At 43.6% G+C, this 20,497-nt stretch overlaps 2 protein-coding genes across 4 annotated transcripts in view; one reads left to right on the forward strand and one right to left on the reverse strand.

Moving 5' to 3' along the window:
* Nucleotides 1-16,858, reverse strand: part of AGTPBP1 (ATP/GTP binding protein 1) — a 167,671-nt gene extending 150,813 nt beyond the window's left edge. Inside the window, exon 1 of the mRNA XM_030567724.1 lies at nucleotides 16,765-16,858. The gene's annotated coding sequence lies outside the window, so the exon portion shown is untranslated. The remainder of the gene's footprint in view (nucleotides 1-16,764) is intronic.
* A 91-nt stretch (nucleotides 16,859-16,949) lies between these two features.
* NAA35 (N(alpha)-acetyltransferase 35, NatC auxiliary subunit) overlaps nucleotides 16,950-20,497 on the forward strand; it is a 41,517-nt gene continuing 37,969 nt past the window's right edge. The window contains exons 1-2 of one of the 3 annotated variants that reach the window (XM_030567728.1): nucleotides 16,950-17,056; nucleotides 18,672-18,805. In XM_030567728.1, the coding sequence (XP_030423588.1) occupies nucleotides 18,682-18,805 (124 nt within the window). In that variant the 5' untranslated portion in view covers nucleotides 16,950-17,056; nucleotides 18,672-18,681. Of the gene's footprint in view, nucleotides 17,096-17,265; nucleotides 17,402-18,671; nucleotides 18,806-20,497 lie in introns of those variants that run through there. The other 2 variants (XM_030567729.1, XM_030567727.1) reach the window with 2 other exon arrangements.

The raw sequence follows: 20,497 nt of genomic DNA on the forward strand, positions 1-20,497 counted from the left end.
TGAGTACATATAAATAATGAATCAGATGGATTCCTATTCCTAAAATGCTTCCTATTCTACCTGGCTAGATAGAGAGGGGGCATTTGTAACCATATCACATTGTAAATCGGTTGATAGTAGACGTTTTCTTGTTCATGTTTTTTACTTACAAGTTTGTGGCATCTTGAAATTTGAAGTATCTTTAAAAAAATATTCAAAACTACTGGAGGGTTATTTGTGTGTATCATGAAACAGTATGTAAATGTATCCAAAATTAATGTGTTCATCACAGTATACTTTCTAAAGGTAAAGTATTTATAAAGAGAAATGAGTTAAACAATAACTCTGTATGCATCTCTTTTTTAATTTTTGTTTTAAAAAGTAGAGTCCCCTTAGACAGCAGTGGAAGTAGTATGGAAGTGCATGAAAGAAGTGAGAAAGAGAGAGAAAAAAATAAAAAATACACAGTGATACAATTTCCTGATTCTGGGGTTGGTTCTATGCCACCTCCAGACTAGCACACTTTAGAACAGGGGTTTCCAAACTTAATTGCATCGTGACTCCCTTCTGACAATAAAAATTACTATATGACCCTAAGAGAGGGGATCAAAGCCTGAGCCAGCTGGAGCCCCAGGTGAGGGGAGGGGGCAAAGTCGAATCCCAAGGGCTTCAGTCCCAGGCAGTGGCCTGTAATCTGAGTGCCGACACCCAGGGCTAAAGCTCTTGGGCTTCGGCCCGGGGCCTCAGCAAGTCTAAACCCACTTTAGGGTCCCAACCCACACTTTGAGAATCACTGCTTTAGAACACCCTGAGCAGTGAAAAGCACTGAGGAATCTGGTCCCTTTTGATAGCACTAGTAGCATTATTAATATTGATCCAGATGGAACAGCACAAGGAGATAAAAATCATGTTATGTTGGGTTAATGACATGAATCCAGAATGTAATACAAAGGCCTCAAATAACATTCCAATGGGACTGCATTATCTGGCTGACACTAGAACAATTCCATCAGAATTATGTTGGTTTAGCATATCACTTAAAAATATTTTGAACTAGCTTATAAACCACACCACCACACACAAATTCCCTTGCCTGTTGATAGGTTATTTTACTACAACTGATAAAACATTAAATCTTATTTACTTTTCCTCATTATGCTGTTAACTGCTAACATGTGACTCAGTGGGACAATAAAAACAGATTTAGGGTAACATTTTCAAGAGTGCCCAAGGAGCAACATTTTAAAAGGTATTTTGGCACTTGAAGATGTAGGTAGGCACCCAGTGGTATTTTTAAAAATGCCTGGATACCTAAATCTCAGTAAATTTCAGTGAGATTTAGGGTAACATTTTCAAAGCACCTAAATAATTTAGGAATTTTAATGTTTCAAAAAACAATTTAAGTGCCTAAGGATGCAGATAGGCACCTAGTGGGATTTTCAAAAAGCAACTGAGTATTTAGCTACATTGTTAGGGTTACAAAAACTTCCTGGGAGTTTTTTCCCCATAAATATTTTTTGTTATAATTTAAAGAATTCAAAAGAACCATTTCTATTAATTTTAGGATTTAAATGAATTTTTAGAATTGCAAATTGGCTGTTTGGAGCAATGATACTGTCTTTCTGTTTTGGCAGCAGTCAACAAGTAATATTATTAGATTTTTTTTAAAAATCTTGTTAACCTAAATTTTGATTTGAACTATCTAACAGTATCTTTTTTAAGATGATTGGCGCTATTTTATGACAGGCAACTTCTAATTGCTTCATGAATCTTGTTAGTGTAGTGTAGGGATATTAAAAGTGGTTTATATTAGAAATGAAAGTGATTCCCCATAATTGCTCCTCCATAATTTAAATCCATAATTAGGACCCTGTCATGCAACTCTTGCTCACCTGAGTAGTCCCTTTGACTCCAATGTAACTAACTCATGTAACTCTTACTCACATGACTAAGAAGTTAGAGGATCTGGGTTGGTGTTCAGTCTATGTCCATCACTGGTGATCTTATCATGCCCCTGAAGCTTTTGGCAAACATGTGATCGCTCACTGTGTAGCTGGATAAATGAACTTCATGATTCATTGGTCTTCCATACTAATAATACCAGGAAAGCTTCTGAAACCAAACCCATGCTAAAGGACGCAGTTCCTGGGTTTGGGTACAGATATCTTCATTGCTGATCTTGTCCTGCCACTTAATATGGAGCACTGACAAAGATGATAAGAATCTAAAACGTAATTCCACCACTCTTCAGCCTTCCTCAACCACCCATGTTTCACTGCTGTATAATTAATTTCATATAACTAATTCTATAGATCCACAGCTTCTTGATAAGCTTGATGTCATACTGACTCCACAGAGGCCACTGAAGAGTTCTGAACATGCTATCAGCTGCTGCTATATGAGCATCCACATTTTTCAAACATCCTCCATCACTGTCTGTGATGATTGCCAAGTATTTGATAGTTGCTACCTGCTTGACATCTCATCTGGACTAATGCTAAGATAGCTGTAATCTAGAGTTAGAGGCTGCTACATGTAATGGCCAAGAATACAGTTTTATCCAGATTAATAACTAACTCATTGCATGCTGTTCCTTCCCTGACCAGATCAGCCATCTGCTGCAATGATTCACCAAATGAACCAACAAGGCAATGTCATCAGCATATTTGAGGGCTTGAAGCAAAATGGTGTTCAGCTCAATGCCACAGACAGCTGCCTCCTCAAATTTACCCATTCACCAATCAATACCAATATTAATGATGGTGACAGGACGCAGCCTTGCCAAATTCCCTTGGAAATAAGATGCCATGTATCTACCATGACTCAAACACAGCTTTCTGTTCCATTATAGAGCGCCTCTGTCAATGAAACTCTCTTCCCAGCAATGCTGAGTCACCTCATCAGATCCCACAAGTTTGCTCAATGCACTAAATCAAAAGCTTGACAGAAGTCTATAAAAAAGTTTTGCATACATGGCTTATTATATTCAGACATCTTCTCAGCTGTCTCGGGATAAAGATCTAGCAACAGTGCAGTCTTAAATGACACTGAGTATCCAGCCTGTGCCCCAAAATATGTCGCTAATTTGAGACATTAAGATAGAAACAAATACTTTTAAAGTGGTAGCATAATACCACTATAGTTGCTACACTTGCCCTTAGTGCCCTTTTTGAACAGAGGGAGGATAACACCCTTCCTTCCAGTCGTCGAGGACAATATTAGTGCTCCAGATGGACTGAAAGAGCTAATGTAGCCATAATACAACAATACTATCACCTGTCTTCAGCAAGTCAGGAGTGATGTTAAAAATGTTTGGTGCCATTTTATGAACTGCAATCCAGATCTCTTTATGGTTGAAGGAAGGTGGCTTTGCCAGAACTTCCTTCCCCTCCTCAAATACAACAGAGACAGTAGGCAATGAACAATTGAGGAGCACCTTGAAATGATCTTTCCATCAATACAATTGATCTTGCAGACTCCAGCTGTTGCTGCCATCCCGATTTTTTACTGGGCAAACTGGTGTTAACTTTCACCACAGATGAATAGAGGCTGTGGAGATCATGCCTAGGCCTAGGGTTGCCAGGCATCTGGTTATCGACCATAATGCCCAGTTGAAAAGGGACTCTGCTGACTCCCGTCAGCACTGCTGCCCAAGCCACTAAAAGTCCAGTCGGTGGCACAGAGGCGCTAAGGCAGGCTCCCTGCATGCCCTGGCTCCATGTGGATCCTGGAAGCAGCCGGCATGTCTGGCTCCTAGTCACAGGAGCAGCCACAGGGGTTCCGCACACTGCCCCACCCCCCATCTGCTGGCTCCACAGCTCCCAATGGCCAGAAACCATGGCCAATGGGAACTGCAGGGGGCAGCACATGCAGGCACAGGCAAAGTGCAGAGCCGCCTGGTGGTGCCTCCACCTAAGAGCCAGACATGCCGGCTGCTTCTGGGAGCCACCTGAGGTAAGCACAGCCTAGCCAGAGCCCACACCCCAAAGCTCCTCCTGCACCCCAATCCCCTGCCCCAGCCCCGAGTCTCCTGCTGCCCCCAAACCCCTCATCCCTGGCCCCACCCCAGAGCCCACACCCCCAGGACCCACAACCCCTGCTGGAGCCCACACCTCCTCCCACACTCCAACACCCTGCCCCAGCCCTGAACCACCTCCTGCACCAAACTCCCTCCCAGAGCCTGTACCCCAAACCCCTGCCTGAGCCCCTTCCCGCACTCCAAACCCCTTGGCCCCAGCCCAGAGACCCCTCCCACACCCTGAACCCAGCATTTCTGGCCCCAACCCAGAGCCCACAACCCCAGCTAGAGCCCTCACCTTCTCTCACACCCCAACCCCCTTCCCCAGCCTGGTGAAAGTGAATGAGGGAGGGGAAGAGCAAGCGATAGAGGGAGGGGGGATGGAGCAAATGGGGCAGGGCTAGGCCAGGCCTTAGGGCAGGGGCAGGATAAGGGGCAGGGTAAGAATGTTGGGATTTGTGCAGTTAGAAAGTTGGTAACCCTATGCCTGGCATCAGCCTGTTCTAAACTGGCTGCCTGAGTCAACCACCAGGATTCCTTAACTTTCTTACACAATGATTTGAGAACATTTTGAAGTCAAATCCATGTGGCCTTTACTTTTTTTCTCGACAAATGTGTCTTTGAATGAAGACTCTAAATTGTAGCCTCACTTTTTTTCTTAGCTCCAACTGCTGTGAGCATCTTCTCCCTGACCCATGCTTGATGTTTGAAGGGCCCAGCACTAAGTTGGTAGGGTCAGCACTGATGGCTTAAAACAACACCATTCCTCATTAGATGACAAAGGAAGTGAGACTTCAGTCTAACGGCTTTTTGCAGTTCAGAATGGCTAGTTATCCGATTACTTGGTTCTAATAAGAGCTTTTGGATGAATTGGGCTAATTTTTGGCTTATTAATTGGCTAACGTCAAAGTTGGAGACACACTTGTATCAGCAGAAGCTGATAGTTTCATGTTCGGCATTTCTGCAAACTCCTACATCAATGATTGTTGACAGTCAAAAACTGTTAACGAGCACATTGCCTACAACAGTCCTAGTGAAACCATCTGAGCTATATGAGATGTTCTTGCAAGATCTTCACGTGGGTGCAAGAGCAAGTCAGTCATCACCGTATCATTGGCAGCCCCAAATTCCAGCAGTTGCTGTCTGTTTCTGTTCTCCCATTGATTTCAGTGGAGCTATGCCAGTTTATGCAGTGAACAAATTTTCCAGTATTTTTGAAGATTAAAAAAGTGAATTAGTAGCCTACTGTTTTGTGATGGATGGTGTTTCTTATTTTGCAACATGGACATTCACACACACTTCCATTAAAATTAATCAAGTATAAATACTTAATGATCAGGAATGTGAAATCTATGGCAATATTAGATGTAACTAAATATGGTGTAATTGCTCTAGAATAATTGTTTTACTGCCACTTATTAAATAGTCACTGACCATGGTCAAGTCAAATGTATACTTTAAAACTGCTTCCTTCACAACTGGAGCAGCATTCTGATTCAGGATAGAGCCTCCATTTTAATTCCTGCGTGAAGTCATTTTATAGCTCCTCTCCCTGACAAGAAGACAGTCATGAAATTTCAAGTAGGAGAATATGGACTTTGTTTGATTTAAAACATTAGAAGTGGATTCTATCAGTTTTTCATGTCAATTATCTATGGTACTGAAGGTACATCTACACTCATGGCAGCACATAGAGTACAGACACTGCACAGCTAGCACAGGTATAAACAGCAGTGTAGATGGTGAGACATAGCTTGGGTGAGTATAGACACATCAGAACCCCCGGTTAATATGCCCTACGCACCCAAGCAGTACCCCACCCATGTCTACACTGCTATTTTTAACAGTGTAGTGTCCTGCTGTGGGAGCCTTTCCCTGCTGCAGCCAGCAGTGGAGAAATGGTCTGGAAGCAGGAGGCAACAGGGAAAACTCTGGCAGGAGGGAACTGCCAGAGTCTTTCTCCATCACTTCCCCACTGCTAGAACCTTTCAGTGCTCTGTGTAGTTGCACACTGCAGTGTGGATGCAGCCTGCCTTTCTATTTGGCATGTAGCTACACATATCCTGCACACTGCCACAATTGTAGACAAGACCTGAGAGAAAAGCCATGCTTAAGACAGAGTCCTTATTGGCAAAGGCAGTCACTCCCTCCCCCTAAATCGCAGGCTTTCCTTGAAACCAGCTTGGATCTCTCTGTGTGTTTCTCAGCAGTAACCTTAAAAACAGTCACTTCACAGTTCCTGTCTTTGTTCTGAGTTGCAACCCCAATGTTTGCACATATCCTCCTTCCTTGGCTGCCAGGTGTTCTGAGTTAATATTCCAGTTATTCGTCTTCTACTCATATGTGTTGGTTCCATTCAGTTCTTGATGGCCATTCCTACCAATTCAGGTGTTTGAGTTAGGTAGCCACCTAACTCTTATTCCCTTGTCACAGTGCGTATCAATCAAAAAAGTGAATGGGTAAACCAAGTCACGCATATACCTCCTACAAATATTATAAAAAATGTCCTTGTTCACTACAATTGCACATGCACCAGTGAAGCCTACCTGATTCAGGGCCTAATATTGTAAAATGCTGGGCATGGGCACACCTGACTCCCACTGTGTAACTGACTTCAGCAGGAGCTGAGGGTGCACAGCACCTTGCAGGAGGCACTCAGCACCTCATGGGACTGAGCCCTGACACACATGGATTGAAGATTCTGCCTGCTCTTCAGATTCCCTTGTAAGCACCTAGTTGCTCACATTTTCTATTTGAAACCTAATGTAGTTTAATAATTATAATTGCCTCATCTACTCCATAACGCTATACAGTAACTGAAACTATTCACTTCCAGACAATAATTACTGCTGTCAATTCCTATTCTCTCATTTTGAAAGCAAACACTCATCTCTCTCTGAACACATTTGATTGTTCTTTATCTGTTTTGATATGTCATTTCTTTTAGTCCTTAGGTCACTTGGTAGATTTATAACATAGCCTCTGTTATTTTTTCATCTCTACGAAGATCTTTTGTTGGTTCTGATATGTGTTGTATTTCAATGCATACAAAAGCATTTCAGTTCAGCTTGATATCTGTGGTCCATTCAGCTATTATTTATTTCTGACATACTATTATAAATGAATGATCCATCAAGAGACCAATCCAATTTGTCAGAAAGTCTCCAAACCTCTTAGGTAAAATGTGATTCATCATGTTTTTTTTTGCATATACTGGCTCACTGCTTATAGAGCTATAGTATTATTTTGCGTACATTTGTACAAGGGACGATATATTTAAGTCTTTTATTTCCATTGTTTGTGATTTTTGTAGTATGTTTTCAAAATGAAGCATTGTGCATGAAAGGCATGTGCACAATTCAAATACACACAGTAAACCATTAAGGCCAACATTTTAAAATCTGAATACCCCAAATTAGGCACCTAAATAAGAAGCCTCATTTTTATATGCGGTAAGAACTTTCAGTGAATTCTTTCTTTCCACTGAAGACCCAATCATGCAGTTTGTGCACCAAGGATCATATTTAGGCACCTTGAGCAGCACAGTAAGCATTTTCATTCATTACAATGGGACAGATTCTGACTCCCTTAATCACATGCTTTATCCTGCAGTATGTGCAAAGCCTAGTTAGGAGCTGCCAGCACAAGATTGTGAGGAGGATATGGATACAAATGTTCTTGAAAGCACAGGATGTGGCAACTGGGACATCATGGTAGCATTGGGGCATGTTGATACAGTGGAATGCTGATTTTGGGCCCAGCAAATAAGCACAGATTGGTGGGACCGCATAGTGTTGCAGTAATGGGATGATTCCCAGTGGCTGTGAAACTTTTGCATGTGTAAGGCCACTTTCATGGCACAGTGTGAGTTGCTTTCCCCCACCCTGAAGCCCCAGAATACCAAGATGAGAGCTGCCCTGACAGTTGAGAAGCAAGTGGCGATAGCCCTGTGGAAGCTAGCAACGCCTGACTGCTACCATCGGAAATCAATTCAGAGTGCGCAAATCTACTGTGGGGGCTGCTGCAATTCAAGTAGCCCAGGCAATCAATATCTTTATGCTAAGAAGGGTAGTGATTCTGGGAAACATGCAGGTCACAGTGGATGGCTCTGCTGCAATGGGGTGCCCTAACTGTGGTGGGGCAATAAACGGAATGCATATCCCTATCTTGGCACTGGACCACCTTGCCAAAGAGTATATAAACCGCAAAGGGTACTTCTCAATGATGTTGCAAGCACTGGTGGATCACAAGAGCTGTTTCACCAACATCAACGTGGGATGGTCAGGAAAGGTGCATAATGCTCACATCTTTCAGAACTCCAAGCTGTTTGAACAGTTGCACGAAGGGTCTTTCTTCCCAGACCAGAAAATTACTGTTGGGGACATTGAAATGCCAATAGTTATCCTTGGGAACCAAGCCTACCCCTTGTTCCCATGGCTCATGAAGCCGTACACAGGCAGCCTGGACAACAGTCAGGAGCAGTTCAGCTATAGGCTGAACTACTGCAGAATGGTGGTAGAATGCGCCTTTGGAGATTTAAAAGGGCACTGGCGCAGTTTGCTGAGTAGGTTAAACCTCAGCAAAAGCAATATTCCCATTATTGCTGCTTGCTGTGCTCTCCATAATACCTGGGAGAGTAAGGGGGAGACTTTATGGTGCGGAGGGAGGTTGAGGCAGATCACCTGGTGGCCAATTTTGAACAGCCAGACACCAGGGCAATTAGAAGAGCACACCGAGGCACGCTTTGAAAAAACAGTTTCATGACTGACCAGGCTACAGTGTGACAGTTATTTGGGTTTGTCCTTGATGCAAAGCTGCCCTCTTTGGTGAATGTACTTCCCTGTAAGCCAATCTCCCTCCCACTTCTGACCACAGCTGGCACAGGAAAAAAAGTCCCCATTCCTCTGAATCCATTCATTCTTTATTTATTAAAAAAAACTTGAGATCACTGACAGTGCTGTGTAAAAGGTAGCCTGGGTGTACAAAGGGTTTGACAATGGGGTGGGATGGGGGAAGAGGGAAGGAGAAGGCCACATTGCTTATTGTAGCCACACTACAAATCAAAGCTGTTTGAATGACAGCCTTCTGTTGCTTAGGCCATCCCCTGGAGCTGAGAGACAGGGTGCCCAGAGCCTCCCCCACCTGCGTTCTTGGGCATCTGGGTGAGGAGGATATGGAATTTGGTGAGGAGGGCAAGTGGTTACACAATGGATGCAGTGGGAGTCTGTACTCTAATTACCTTTGCTGTAGCTCCACCAGACACCTAATTATGTCAGTTTGCTTCTCCATTAGCCTCAGCATCTCCTGCATGTTCCAATAATGCCAGAGGTGAAAGTAAGCCTGTTCCGTCCGGTATGGGGTACCAGCAAGAGCCAGTAAGCCGTGCTGGATCACACCAGCTTCCGCGGCCGAGATTAAAAGGACTCTGGGCTCCCCACAGCAGCGCGGAGCTCCGAGCCCTTTAAATCCCGCCCGCAGCTCTGGCGGCCATGCTGGGGCCAGGATTTAAAGGGTTTGGAGCTCCCCGCCGCTGTGGAGAGCCAAGAGCCCTTTAAATCCCGCCCACAGCTTCAGCGGCCGGGTTGGGGCCAGGGTTTAAAGGGCTCAGAGCTCCCCACCTCTGCAGAGAGCCCAGAGCCCTTTAAATCCCACTCACAGCTTCAGCGGCCAGGCTGGGGCCAGGATTTAAAGAGCTCAGAGCTCCCCACCTCTGTGCTTTATATGTTCAATATGATGAACAAACATTAAAGAATTATGGCAAAAATTCTAAATTTGGGTGTTTAAAATTAGGCATCTTTGCATATTTAGGCACTGTCACCGAGTCACCTCGGTGATGCTCTGAAACTACTCCATATGGAGCCAGCCAGGACTCTGGAGGAGCATGCCTCCTCTCTCTGAGCATACTGTCTCCATGGCCAGAAGCTTAAACAGCTTCAATCTTCCTGGGTCTGACTTTGGAGCATTCAACATCTCCTTCCACACCATGCACTTCCCACAGCAAGTCCACTCGGGCAGGGCTCCTGGGGAAGCCAGAGGGCCCTGCACCCTGTGAAAAATGAAAAGGGGTGGGCGGTATCTCCCTTTTATGAACATCCAGCCAGCCAGTTATCTATAAAATCCCTTTTAGTAGTTGTTCTCTACTTGCTTTATCTGTAAAGGGTTAAAAGTCTTCCAGCATAGGTAAAGGAAGGGAGTGGGCACTTGACCAAAAGAGCCAATGGGCGGGCTAGAACTTTTTAAAATTGGAGAAGAACTTTCCCTTTGTTTGTCTGTGTTGTTCTCCCAGAGATGATAGACAGGGCTGGAACTATGCTGTAAAAAGCTTTGGGCCAGGTATGGAAAATCAACAGATCATACCTAGAAACTACTAATTTAAAACCCCAGATATGTAAGTGGATCAGAAAATGTCTAGAAAGACAGGTTTATTTCTTGTATTTCTTTATGGCTTGTTGGATTCCTCTGTGCTAACCCCAGGTGCTTTTGTTTTGCTTGTAACCTTTAAGCTGGACCTCAAGAAAGCTATTCTTGATTCTTAATTTTTGCATTTTTTTTTAAATCTAGGCACAGCCTGAGTTTCCAGATGTATTTTCTTTCTTTCTGTTTTTAATAAAATTTACCTTTTTTAAGAACAGGTTTGAAATTTTGTGTCCAAAGAGGTTTGTGCATGTTGTTTAATTAGCTGGTGGCAACAGCTGATTTCCTTTGTTTTCTTTCTCAGCTCTTCCTTGGAGGGTGGGTGAAAGGGCTTGAGGGTACCCTACAGGAAGGAATTCCCAAGTGCACCTTCCTGGGTTAAAGGGGATTTTGCACTTGGGTGGTGGCAGCATCTACCCATCCAAGGTCAGAGAAAAGCTATAACCTTGGGAGTTTAATACAAGCCTGCAGTGGCCAGTATTAATATTTAGACTCCTTGTAGACCCCCATCTTCTGCACTTGAAGTGCCAGAGTGGGGAATCAGCCTTGACACACCCCAACTCCGCAGTCAGACATGACTCTCAGCCAGCATAAAATGGAACCTGTTAGCACAGAAATCAGTGACTTTCAGTCCAGTGCATCTTGTGGGGACAGGAGCCCAGAGCTAGGGCAATGGTCCTCCCTCTGCGCCTCAAGCAAGCCAAGACTGACTCGCTTCCAGCTGCCTGGCCCCTGCCCATTGCTCCTCCTTCGGCCTTTGTCTCGCTTCCGGGGCCAAGAGTCACCGGGTCACATCCCTCTCCTGGGTCTCAGGTTACGAAGGGGCAGCCAGAGTATCTGTGAAGGCAGCTGGAGCAGCCACCACAAAAGTCACACACCCTTATTCCCACCATCTAGATATTGGTGCAATACACAGGGAAACTGAGGCACACACAGCATTCATGCAAAACAGTAAGACTCACATAGGCTGAAATACAACATAACAAGGGAAAATCCCCACTACGTCACAGGCACCTACATCAATGGCCTGATTTTAAAATATGTTAAGCACCTTGGAACACCAACTGCAGTCATTGGGAACTGCACATGCTTAGCACCTGCAAAAAGTTTGTGGGCTGCTATGGACTCCAACATACAGAGCAGATGTATGCCATCTGAGCCTTTGTTGGATCACTTGGGAAGAGATTAGAGGCTGGCTGCTCTGGTACCTGACATCCTCATTCGTAACATGATGAAACTACTATATGTCTGCAATATTCTGTTGAAACTCTACAACAGGGGCTCCACAAGAAGGATATCTGCTGTCACCCCCCCAACTGTTCAATTAAGTTTGGGAAAAAGAGACCCCCCCTGACCAGTGGAAACATGGAATCATTGTCAGAATATGCAAAAAGGGTGGTCTTACAACTGGAGAGGAGTTTCATTACTCTCTGTTGTAGGGAAAGCCATCTGCAGTGTAATACAACACAGGACAAAAGAGGCAGAGGATACAAAGCTTAGAGAACAGGCTGGATTTAGGGCCAAGAGATCCTATGTAGATCAGATATTCACATTAAGAACTGTCACAGAACTGTGTATAGAATGGCAAGTTCCCCTCTTCATTAATTGCACTGATTTTTCAAAAGGTATTTTGACAGCCTGCACAGACATACATTATAGAATATTCTTGAGTGCTACAGAATCCCATTCAAGTTGTCAGTATCATCAAGGCCATGCACAGAGACGCAAATTGCTCGCTAAGGTTTATCAACCAGACAAAAAGTGGTTCAATGTGGAATCTGGCATAAAACATGTCTGCATTTTATCTTCACTGTTGTTTGGCAATGCCATAGACTGAATAATGAAGAAGTGTATTAGCAACACAAACACTGGTATAGCATGAGTAGAAGGCAAATGCCTAGAAGACTTAGACTTTCCTATTGATATTGTGCTACTGAGAAATACCCCTGAAAAGTTACAAACAAAGACAGATAACTTGGCAAAAATAGTATGCCGAAAAGGGCTCATAATTAGTTTTGCTAAAACAAACATCCTTGAAACTCAGACATCTGAGCAGCATCCTATTAACCAGGGGAGACCTCAAGAAAGAAGTGACATCTAGGATAGGAAATATATCCATAACATTTTCTAAATTCAACAAAATATAAAAATCAAAGATATATAGCACCAGAACAAAACTGAGAATTTTCAATCAAATGTAATGTCAGTGCTAACATACAGCTGTGAGAGTTGGAGAGCTACTAAAATGTCAGAGAAAAACTCAGTTCTCACTTTTTGTTTGGGTGCAGCAGTATCAGATACTTTATTATTTCTCAAGTAATTGCAATTGAGGGAGGGAGTGCCCTAGGACACAGGGTCGCCCTAGTCCCGGACAGGTCTCTCAATAGGTAAAAAATTACAGCAAGCATTTATACTTTTGTTACAGACAATAATAAGCAACAGCTTCATTTTGTTTATACATAGGTCATCCTGATATCTTGTTTTTCTCACTAAAGAGACTCCAGTCTACATTTCGTATTATCTACACAAGGTCGAAACAACTTCTCACACAGTTCTTTTCCACTTGCCTCACACAATCCTCGCTTCTACAAATCTCACGTTATTAGGGTTACAGTTAGCCTAACTCTTGCTAACAGAGACTGTCATGCATTAAGATCCTCTACAAATCCCTGTCAGTTCTTTCTCTACTTCCACAGAAAACTAGATGCCTTCAAAAATAAGTGCTTAAATAAGATTGTGCTCATTGGTTGGAAAGACTTCATCACCAATGAAGAAATCCAAGAAATCACCAACAAGCAGGTTGTTTCCACCAGAATCCAATGGAAGCTCTAGACATATTTGCAGCACGTACTCCAGATGCCAATGCAGACTCCCACTCCCACATGAAGTTATCAAGTGGAAATCACCTAGTAAGAAGAAACAAGCGTGCCAAGAGAAACCTTAAAAAGAATCCCTAGCAGGAAGGGCAGAATAGTTGATCTTAAATCCATAGAGCAAATGGAAGCAGCAGCAAATAACAGAGAGGAATGGAAGAGACTGGTGTCCATTCAGTGCTATGACATTGCTGTGGGAAGGATATTAAAAAAAAACAAACCTAAAACTTTGTGTGTTTTGTTCAAACATATAAAATCAAATATTGCTTCTGTGTAGCTTAGTCAAATTTTTCCATTACACTCCATTTCATTTTTATAAAATATCTACTTATGATGTTTTGCTTTTTATTAGTTTTCCTTCTCCTTTTCATCTTGCTTCCTTTACATTTTCTTTCCTTACATATTATGGCTTGGTGTATATTTTCCTTCCTCTTTTTCTGTTTTCTCTCATTCCAGATCTTACACAATGTTCAGTACACAAATTTCTTAGTTATTTTTTCACTAATTATTTTAACTCTCAATTTTCTTCAAGAAATTTCTATTTTTGGATGTTCCCTCTCTCCACCTCCTTATTCTCCCAGCTTCATCCATATCTTTTCAACCCTTTGCAAGAAAAATCCCCTCTTCCCCGCCTCCATGCATAGGCACAGACATATTTCTATAGTGATGGGAAACAGAGGTCCTGCTTCTATGGGACCACAGCATGCCATACAATTCTAGCTGGCGGGGTTGATTAAATAGAACTAACAGCACTGGAAAGAAAACATGAATCCTGCAAAGCATAGCAAAATGCATGCGTAAACAAGAAATTGGGTCAACAACCAAACATTTCCTTCTAGAAGAAAGCTAACCTAATAATTTTCCTTGAGGAACAGAAAATAATTAAAATAATGAAACAGGACATAATTAAACTGACTCAAGAACAATGATCTCACCCCACAACAGTGTATTGAGCTGGATACAGTCATCTCCATATCAAATGAAATATGACTATTTTCTAGTAGCATCTCCCTGCCATGTTTACATTACTAAATTTGCCTGTTGTTGTCAAGAGGTATCAGCAGTGGGTGCAGCTGAAGCAATTCTTAAAATGGGAGCCTGCAAAACACTATCCTGCATCCAATATTATTCTGTATTTTCATTAATTACTTGGATGTTGGAGTAGAGAGAACACTTAAAAGGATTAAAAATGACACCAAGCTCAGAATGGTTGCAAGCACTTTGGAGGGCAGGATTAGAATTCAAAATGATCTTGATAAATTGGAGAATTGGTCTGAAATCAATAAGATGAAATTCAATAAAGACAAGTACAAAGTACTATATTTAGGAAGAAAAAAAATCAAATGAACAAATATAAAATGGGGAATCACTGGCTAGGCAGTGCTCCTGCAAAAAGGATCTGTGGGTTATAGTGGATCACAAATTGAATTTGAGGGCTTGTCTATACTACAAAATTAGGTCAACTTAATTTACGTAGACCTACAGCCAACACAGTAATTCAGTCAGCTGTTGGTGTCCACACCAGGAGTGCTTGCACTGACCGAAGTTGGGCATTGACAGCCAGATGCGAAGCCCTGACAGTTGCGTGGGGCTCATAAATGGTGCCCCCATCTGCCCTGGGGTAACAGCCCAAGCTGCAAGCCTGATGCCCACTCAATTTCATAGCACAGAGCGTACCTACCTGAACTGAAATTGACAGTGAGGTAATATCCTTTATTGAACCAACTTCTGTTGGTGAGAGAGACAAGCTTTACAGCCACACAGAGCTCTTCTTCAGGTCTGGGAAAGAGTACTCCCAGCATCACAGCAAAATGCAAGGTGGAACAGATGGTTTAGCATAAGTAGCTAGCATATATTGTAAGGGACAATTCAAGGTACCTCCCTAACCCTCTCCTTTTGTTCTATGACTGCAGAGTGTTGATGTGTCACTCTATCTTGAATGGTCCCTTACAATATGTGCTAACTATTTATGCTAAACCATCTGTTCCACCTTGCCTTTTGCCCTTCCCAGACCTGAAGAGAAGAGCTCTGTATGGCTCAAAAGCTTGTCTCTCTCACCAATAGAAGTTGGTCCAATAAAAGAAATTACCTTTCCCACCTTGTCTCTCTAATACAAGGGTCAGCAACCTTCAGCACACAGCCCATCATGGTAATCCGCTGGCAGACTGTGAGACGTTTTGTTTACGTTGACCATCTGCAGAGATGGCCCCCCGCAACTCCTAGTGGCTGCGCTTCGCTGTTCCCAACCAATGGGAGCTACAGTAAGTGGCAGCCACCACGTCCTATCTCAACCTGTGGTCTATGGACCCCGAGGGTCTGCAGACTATGTCTAAGATTTCCAAAGGGCCTGCACCACTATTGGAAAATTTTTAGGGGCCCGCAAATGAAAAAAGGTTGAAAATCACTGGTCTAGAGAGGAGACACAGTAACAATCATCAAATGTAAAAGGATGTGATAAAGACAATAGGGATCAACTGTTTTCCATATCCACTGAAGGTTGGAGAGGAAGCAATTGGTTTATTTTGCCGCAAGAGATATTTAGGTTAAATATTAGGAAAAACTTTCTAACTATAAGGATAATTAAACACTGAAGCATGTTACCTTGGGAGGTTGTGGAATCCCTATCTTTGGCAGTTTTTAAGAGCAGGTTACATAAACATCTGCCAGATGTGGTTTAAATATACTTACTGCTGCCTCAGCACAGGGGAATGGACTACATGACTTCTTGAGGTCCCATTCCAACCCTTCATTTCTATGATTCCATGATTCAGTTGAGAGTCTAGACAAGGACATGGTCTATTTCATCTTTACTAATTATACTATGATGATCATACTTTGGTGTTTACATTACATAAATCCATTAATGTTAACTTTGTAAAGTGGATTGAGGTTCTCAGATGGAGAGGTCCATAGAAGTACTCAGTGTTACTGGTGGACCAAGTGATCAAGATGCTGATAACTGGGTAAACGCCAGGATGCCTAGAGATCACACACCAGGGACATGTGGGGGTCAAGTGCTTATGGCTGTGCTATGGATTTACAGGTCTCATTCTCTCCTCTGTTAGGAATATATGAGAAATAATCACTATAATACACAGGCTGAAGGAGCCATAGCCTTTCGCTCTCGTAGACTTTTAGGCCAGAAAGCATCATTGTGATCTAGTCTGACCTCCCGCATATTGCGAGCCATAGAACCTCACCCACCCACTCCTGTAATAGACTCATAGCCTCTAGCTGAGTTACTCAAGTCCTCAAATCTTGATTTAAAGACTTCCAGGTGACAGAGAGCATACCACCACTCTAATTCACAGCAGCAAGAGACTCTGCTCTCTTCATCCTGGGGCTTCTAATAAAGCAGGAAGATGGTGACATGCTGCTGGATCTGAACCAGACCGCAGCGTGCGGGAGCCCAACCCCTTCCCCCTCCTCCCCTAGCCACACAACCCCTCCCGGTCCCCCATTCTTCATACTCCTCCCCACCTCATTCAGATACAGAATCCCTGCTCCCGCCTGAGTCTCCTTCTGCGCGATACATAGTAAGCTAAGTTCCGCTGCGGAAGCTTAGAACGTTTGCGCATGAGCATGCGCAGAGCGCCCCTCCACCCCGCTCCTCCTGAGCGGTAGAGGCTTTTGTACGCATGCGTGAGAAACGGCTCGTGCAATGCAGCCCTGCCGGGGGCGCGGGGTGATTTTTGCGCATGCGCAGCGGCAGGGGTCCGAACGAAGAGGGTGCCTAGGCTCGTTGCTGCACGAGACGGAGGCAGTGGGCACGGTAAGGTGACCGGCACAGGGACTAGCGCGGCCCTTAGAGGTGAAGCCCCCGCCCTGCCCGGCCCGGCCGCTGGGCTAGCGGAGCGGCTGAATGCAGTGGCGCGGCGCGGCAGTAACGCGAGTGCGGGGCAGGGCCTTACCCTGTCCGGAGTGGGAGGGGCCACTCGTGGGCCGGGCCGGGCTTGGGCGCGTGTGTGGTACGCAGTCCCTCGCGGGCCGAGCGCTGCCTGCTGGGGAGCCCAGTGGTGGTGTCGTGCGGGGCCCCCGCCAGGCCAGCCGCTGTCCGGTGCCGCGGCTGCTGCAGGACTTGGTCTGCGAGCTGCCTGCGCGGTGCGGTCATGGCCAGGTCAGGGTCACTGTGGTGCCAGGGGAGGCGCCTGCGTCCCCCCCCACCCTACGATAGCGCTCCCCCCCCCCCCCGCCCGTGGTCTCCTCCCGTTAGGGTGACCAGATAGCAAGTATGAAAAATCAGGACGGGGGGTGGGGGTAATAGGCACCTATATAAGAAAAATCCCCAGATATCGGGACTGCCCCTATAAAATCAGGACATCTGATCACCCTACCTCCCCTTGGGAATAGCAGCAACTTGGAGCTGGTGTCACAGGTGACCAGCGAAGGGAAAAACAATTGGCCTCTTTATCTCCTCTTCGCTTCTGTGAGGAAGATCTGGTTTCATTTATTTATTTATTTTAACTCCCCCCGTCACTGTTCTTTGCCCCCCATGATCAGTAGAGAACTAGTGAAATGGCGACATCACCAGAGCTAGGAGCGTGAAGGTTGAGCAATCGGAAGGGGCTTTTAAACTACCTGATTTAAAACTCGTTAATTTTGATTCTTCAGTGACTAACATTATTTATGGGAAGTCTTCACTAAATTTCCAACATTGCTTTTAACTGAGAGATGTTAGTACTGAGAATCATCCATAACTCTCAGAGTAACTCCAGCAAAACTAGGAAAGACTAGGCTTGATATTGCTGATATATCTAAAGTAAAACAAGGGAGGGGGTGGGGAGGAAACCTACAGGCCTTCTAAGGCACAAGACTAATATTTTAATTAATTCTTTATAGGTTACCTTTTATGACACACAGTTTAAAAATAATATTTGAGTCTGAATGTGCTTGCAAGTTACACTGTCTATTACTGCAAGAATGACTTACTTTGTACACTTGACTGTGTTCCATGTGTAGTCAATTTCACGGATTCTTCTTGTTTTGGGTCTTTCGCATTGCAGTGGAAGAGAGAAATTTTTGCTGCTTATAAAACCTCAAAAATTAAATGTTTGACACCCAAAATTCCTTTAAGCGTTTTTAAAAAAGTGATTGTTTTTCAGGTTGATTATGTAACTTTATTGATGGTTGTCCAGTAGAGGAGTGATGATATTAACATTTTGCAGTCCTGGTTTTTGAGTTTATATAGTTAAATCTATTCAGGGGAAGTTTTGAAAAAGGTAGGATCCTTTTTAAAGGGGTTGTCAAATTATGAGCTGGTGAACCTTCAGTGTTTCCCTTTCAATTTACATCTGACTAGTTCATTTTTTTTCTTTATACAAGATATGCATTGGCTCCCATTAAATGCTTTCTATAGTTTATTCTTGATCTATGATTTGTATTTATAGGTGCAATATTATGGTTATGAAAGCTTCAGTAGATGATGATGATTCAGGATGGGAGCTCAATATACCTGACAAGATGGAAAAGGGTAATACAAACTGGATCGATATTACCCAGGAATTTGAAGAGGCCTGTAGAGGTAAATTGTACTGCTCAGACTCTTATGGAGTCAAATTTTTAAGAAGACCAAACATAATTCTTGAAGTTGCCTTCTAGTCTAAGGGTCCACTCCTGCAATGAGCTCAGTATGGGTAGACTCCATTGACTTTGTTGGAAGTATGCAGATTCAGGAGTCTGCCTATGTCGAGATTATAGTAGGATTGAGGTCCATGAGATTAGCAACCCTCCTCAGAAGGTATAAATCTCCTTCTTTGTTTCAGGGTGCTTTCCTCCTTATCGTTTTTCTCATTCTATTGTTAATTATTTTTTTCCCCATCCTACTTTTGATGGGAAATCTTGTTTATCCATAGTGGACCTGCCTCCTGTTTTCCTGGAACTGCCAATTTTATCTAGATTGAACACAGCCCTGTATCCTAGCAATTGACTGTCCAATGCTGATTTTTATTCATTTCTGCACTTGAATCAAAACTGATAAGTTTCTCATGAGAGGTAATATCTTTAGGTTATTGAGAGACAAATACCTTCAGTTACTGTCAGGATTGCTACTCTGTGTTAATTTGCCTTGTGCATAATTTTTAAACTGACCCTTGCTGCAGCATTAAAACAAAAATAACTTTCCACCAGTATGTTACACACACTATTTTGCATGCATCATCTGAGGATCCCCCTTATATTAATCTACAAGGGCGTTCCTCAGATGCTGTCTTAGAGCAATTTTAAATTCCCTTTGAATTGTTGGAATGGCATAAAGGGGGTGCCTTGGGTTATGGCACTGAGCAGTTGGTGTCACATTTCATGGTGACTGTTTCTGTATTCCCTCTCTTAGTCCACCAAGGGTACTGTCAGCCATCACTTCTCTTGGGAGGATACCCATGTCTCTTTCCCTCCTGATTGGGATGTTAGGGCTGCACAGCTCCCTGATTTACACTGATATATTCCCAGCAAGCCAGACTGCCTAAACAGGCCAACATCTGTGCTTTGCTTTCTCTCCAGTGACTATGCATAGTGTAATTGCCAGCAGTTACAAGTTACCACCAGCTCTTTCTAAGCAAGCACATTTATCATTAAGATAAAACCATTACAATACAAACATATTAAAAATAGTAAAAGAACTTACATGCAGGCTAAAGAACTTACCAGAAGTCACCCCAACTCCACCCTCAGGCTCTCGTAGGTCAGTCTTGGAAAATCCACAGCTGGGTTTTCTCCATGATTACAAGTTCGTAACTCTCTGGGTATGTCTACACTACGGGATTATTCCAATTTTACATAAACCGGATTTGTAAAACAGATTGTATAAAGTTGAGTGCATGCGGCCACACTAAGCACATTAATTCGGCGGTGTGTGTCCATGTACCGAGGCTAGCATCGATTTCCGGAGCGTTGCACTGTGGGTAGCTATCCCATAGTTCTCGCAGTCTCCCCCGCCCATTGGAATTCTGGATTGAGATCCCAATGCAAAAACAGTGTCGCGGGTGATTCTGGGTAAATGTTGTTGCTCAATCCTTCCTCTGTGAAAGCAACGGCAGACAATCATTTCGTGCCCTTTTTCCCTGGATTGCCCTGGCAGATGCCATAGCATGGCAACCATGGAGCCCGTTTTGCCTTTTGTCACTGTCACCGTATGTGTACTGGATGCTGCTGACGGACGTGGTACTGCAGTGCTATACAGCAGCATTCATTTGCCTTTGCAAGGTAGCAGAGACGGTTG

The sequence above is a fragment of the Gopherus evgoodei genome, chromosome 6 (assembly GCF_007399415.2).
Source record: "Gopherus evgoodei ecotype Sinaloan lineage chromosome 6, rGopEvg1_v1.p, whole genome shotgun sequence".
Taxonomy (NCBI): domain Eukaryota; kingdom Metazoa; phylum Chordata; order Testudines; family Testudinidae; genus Gopherus; species Gopherus evgoodei.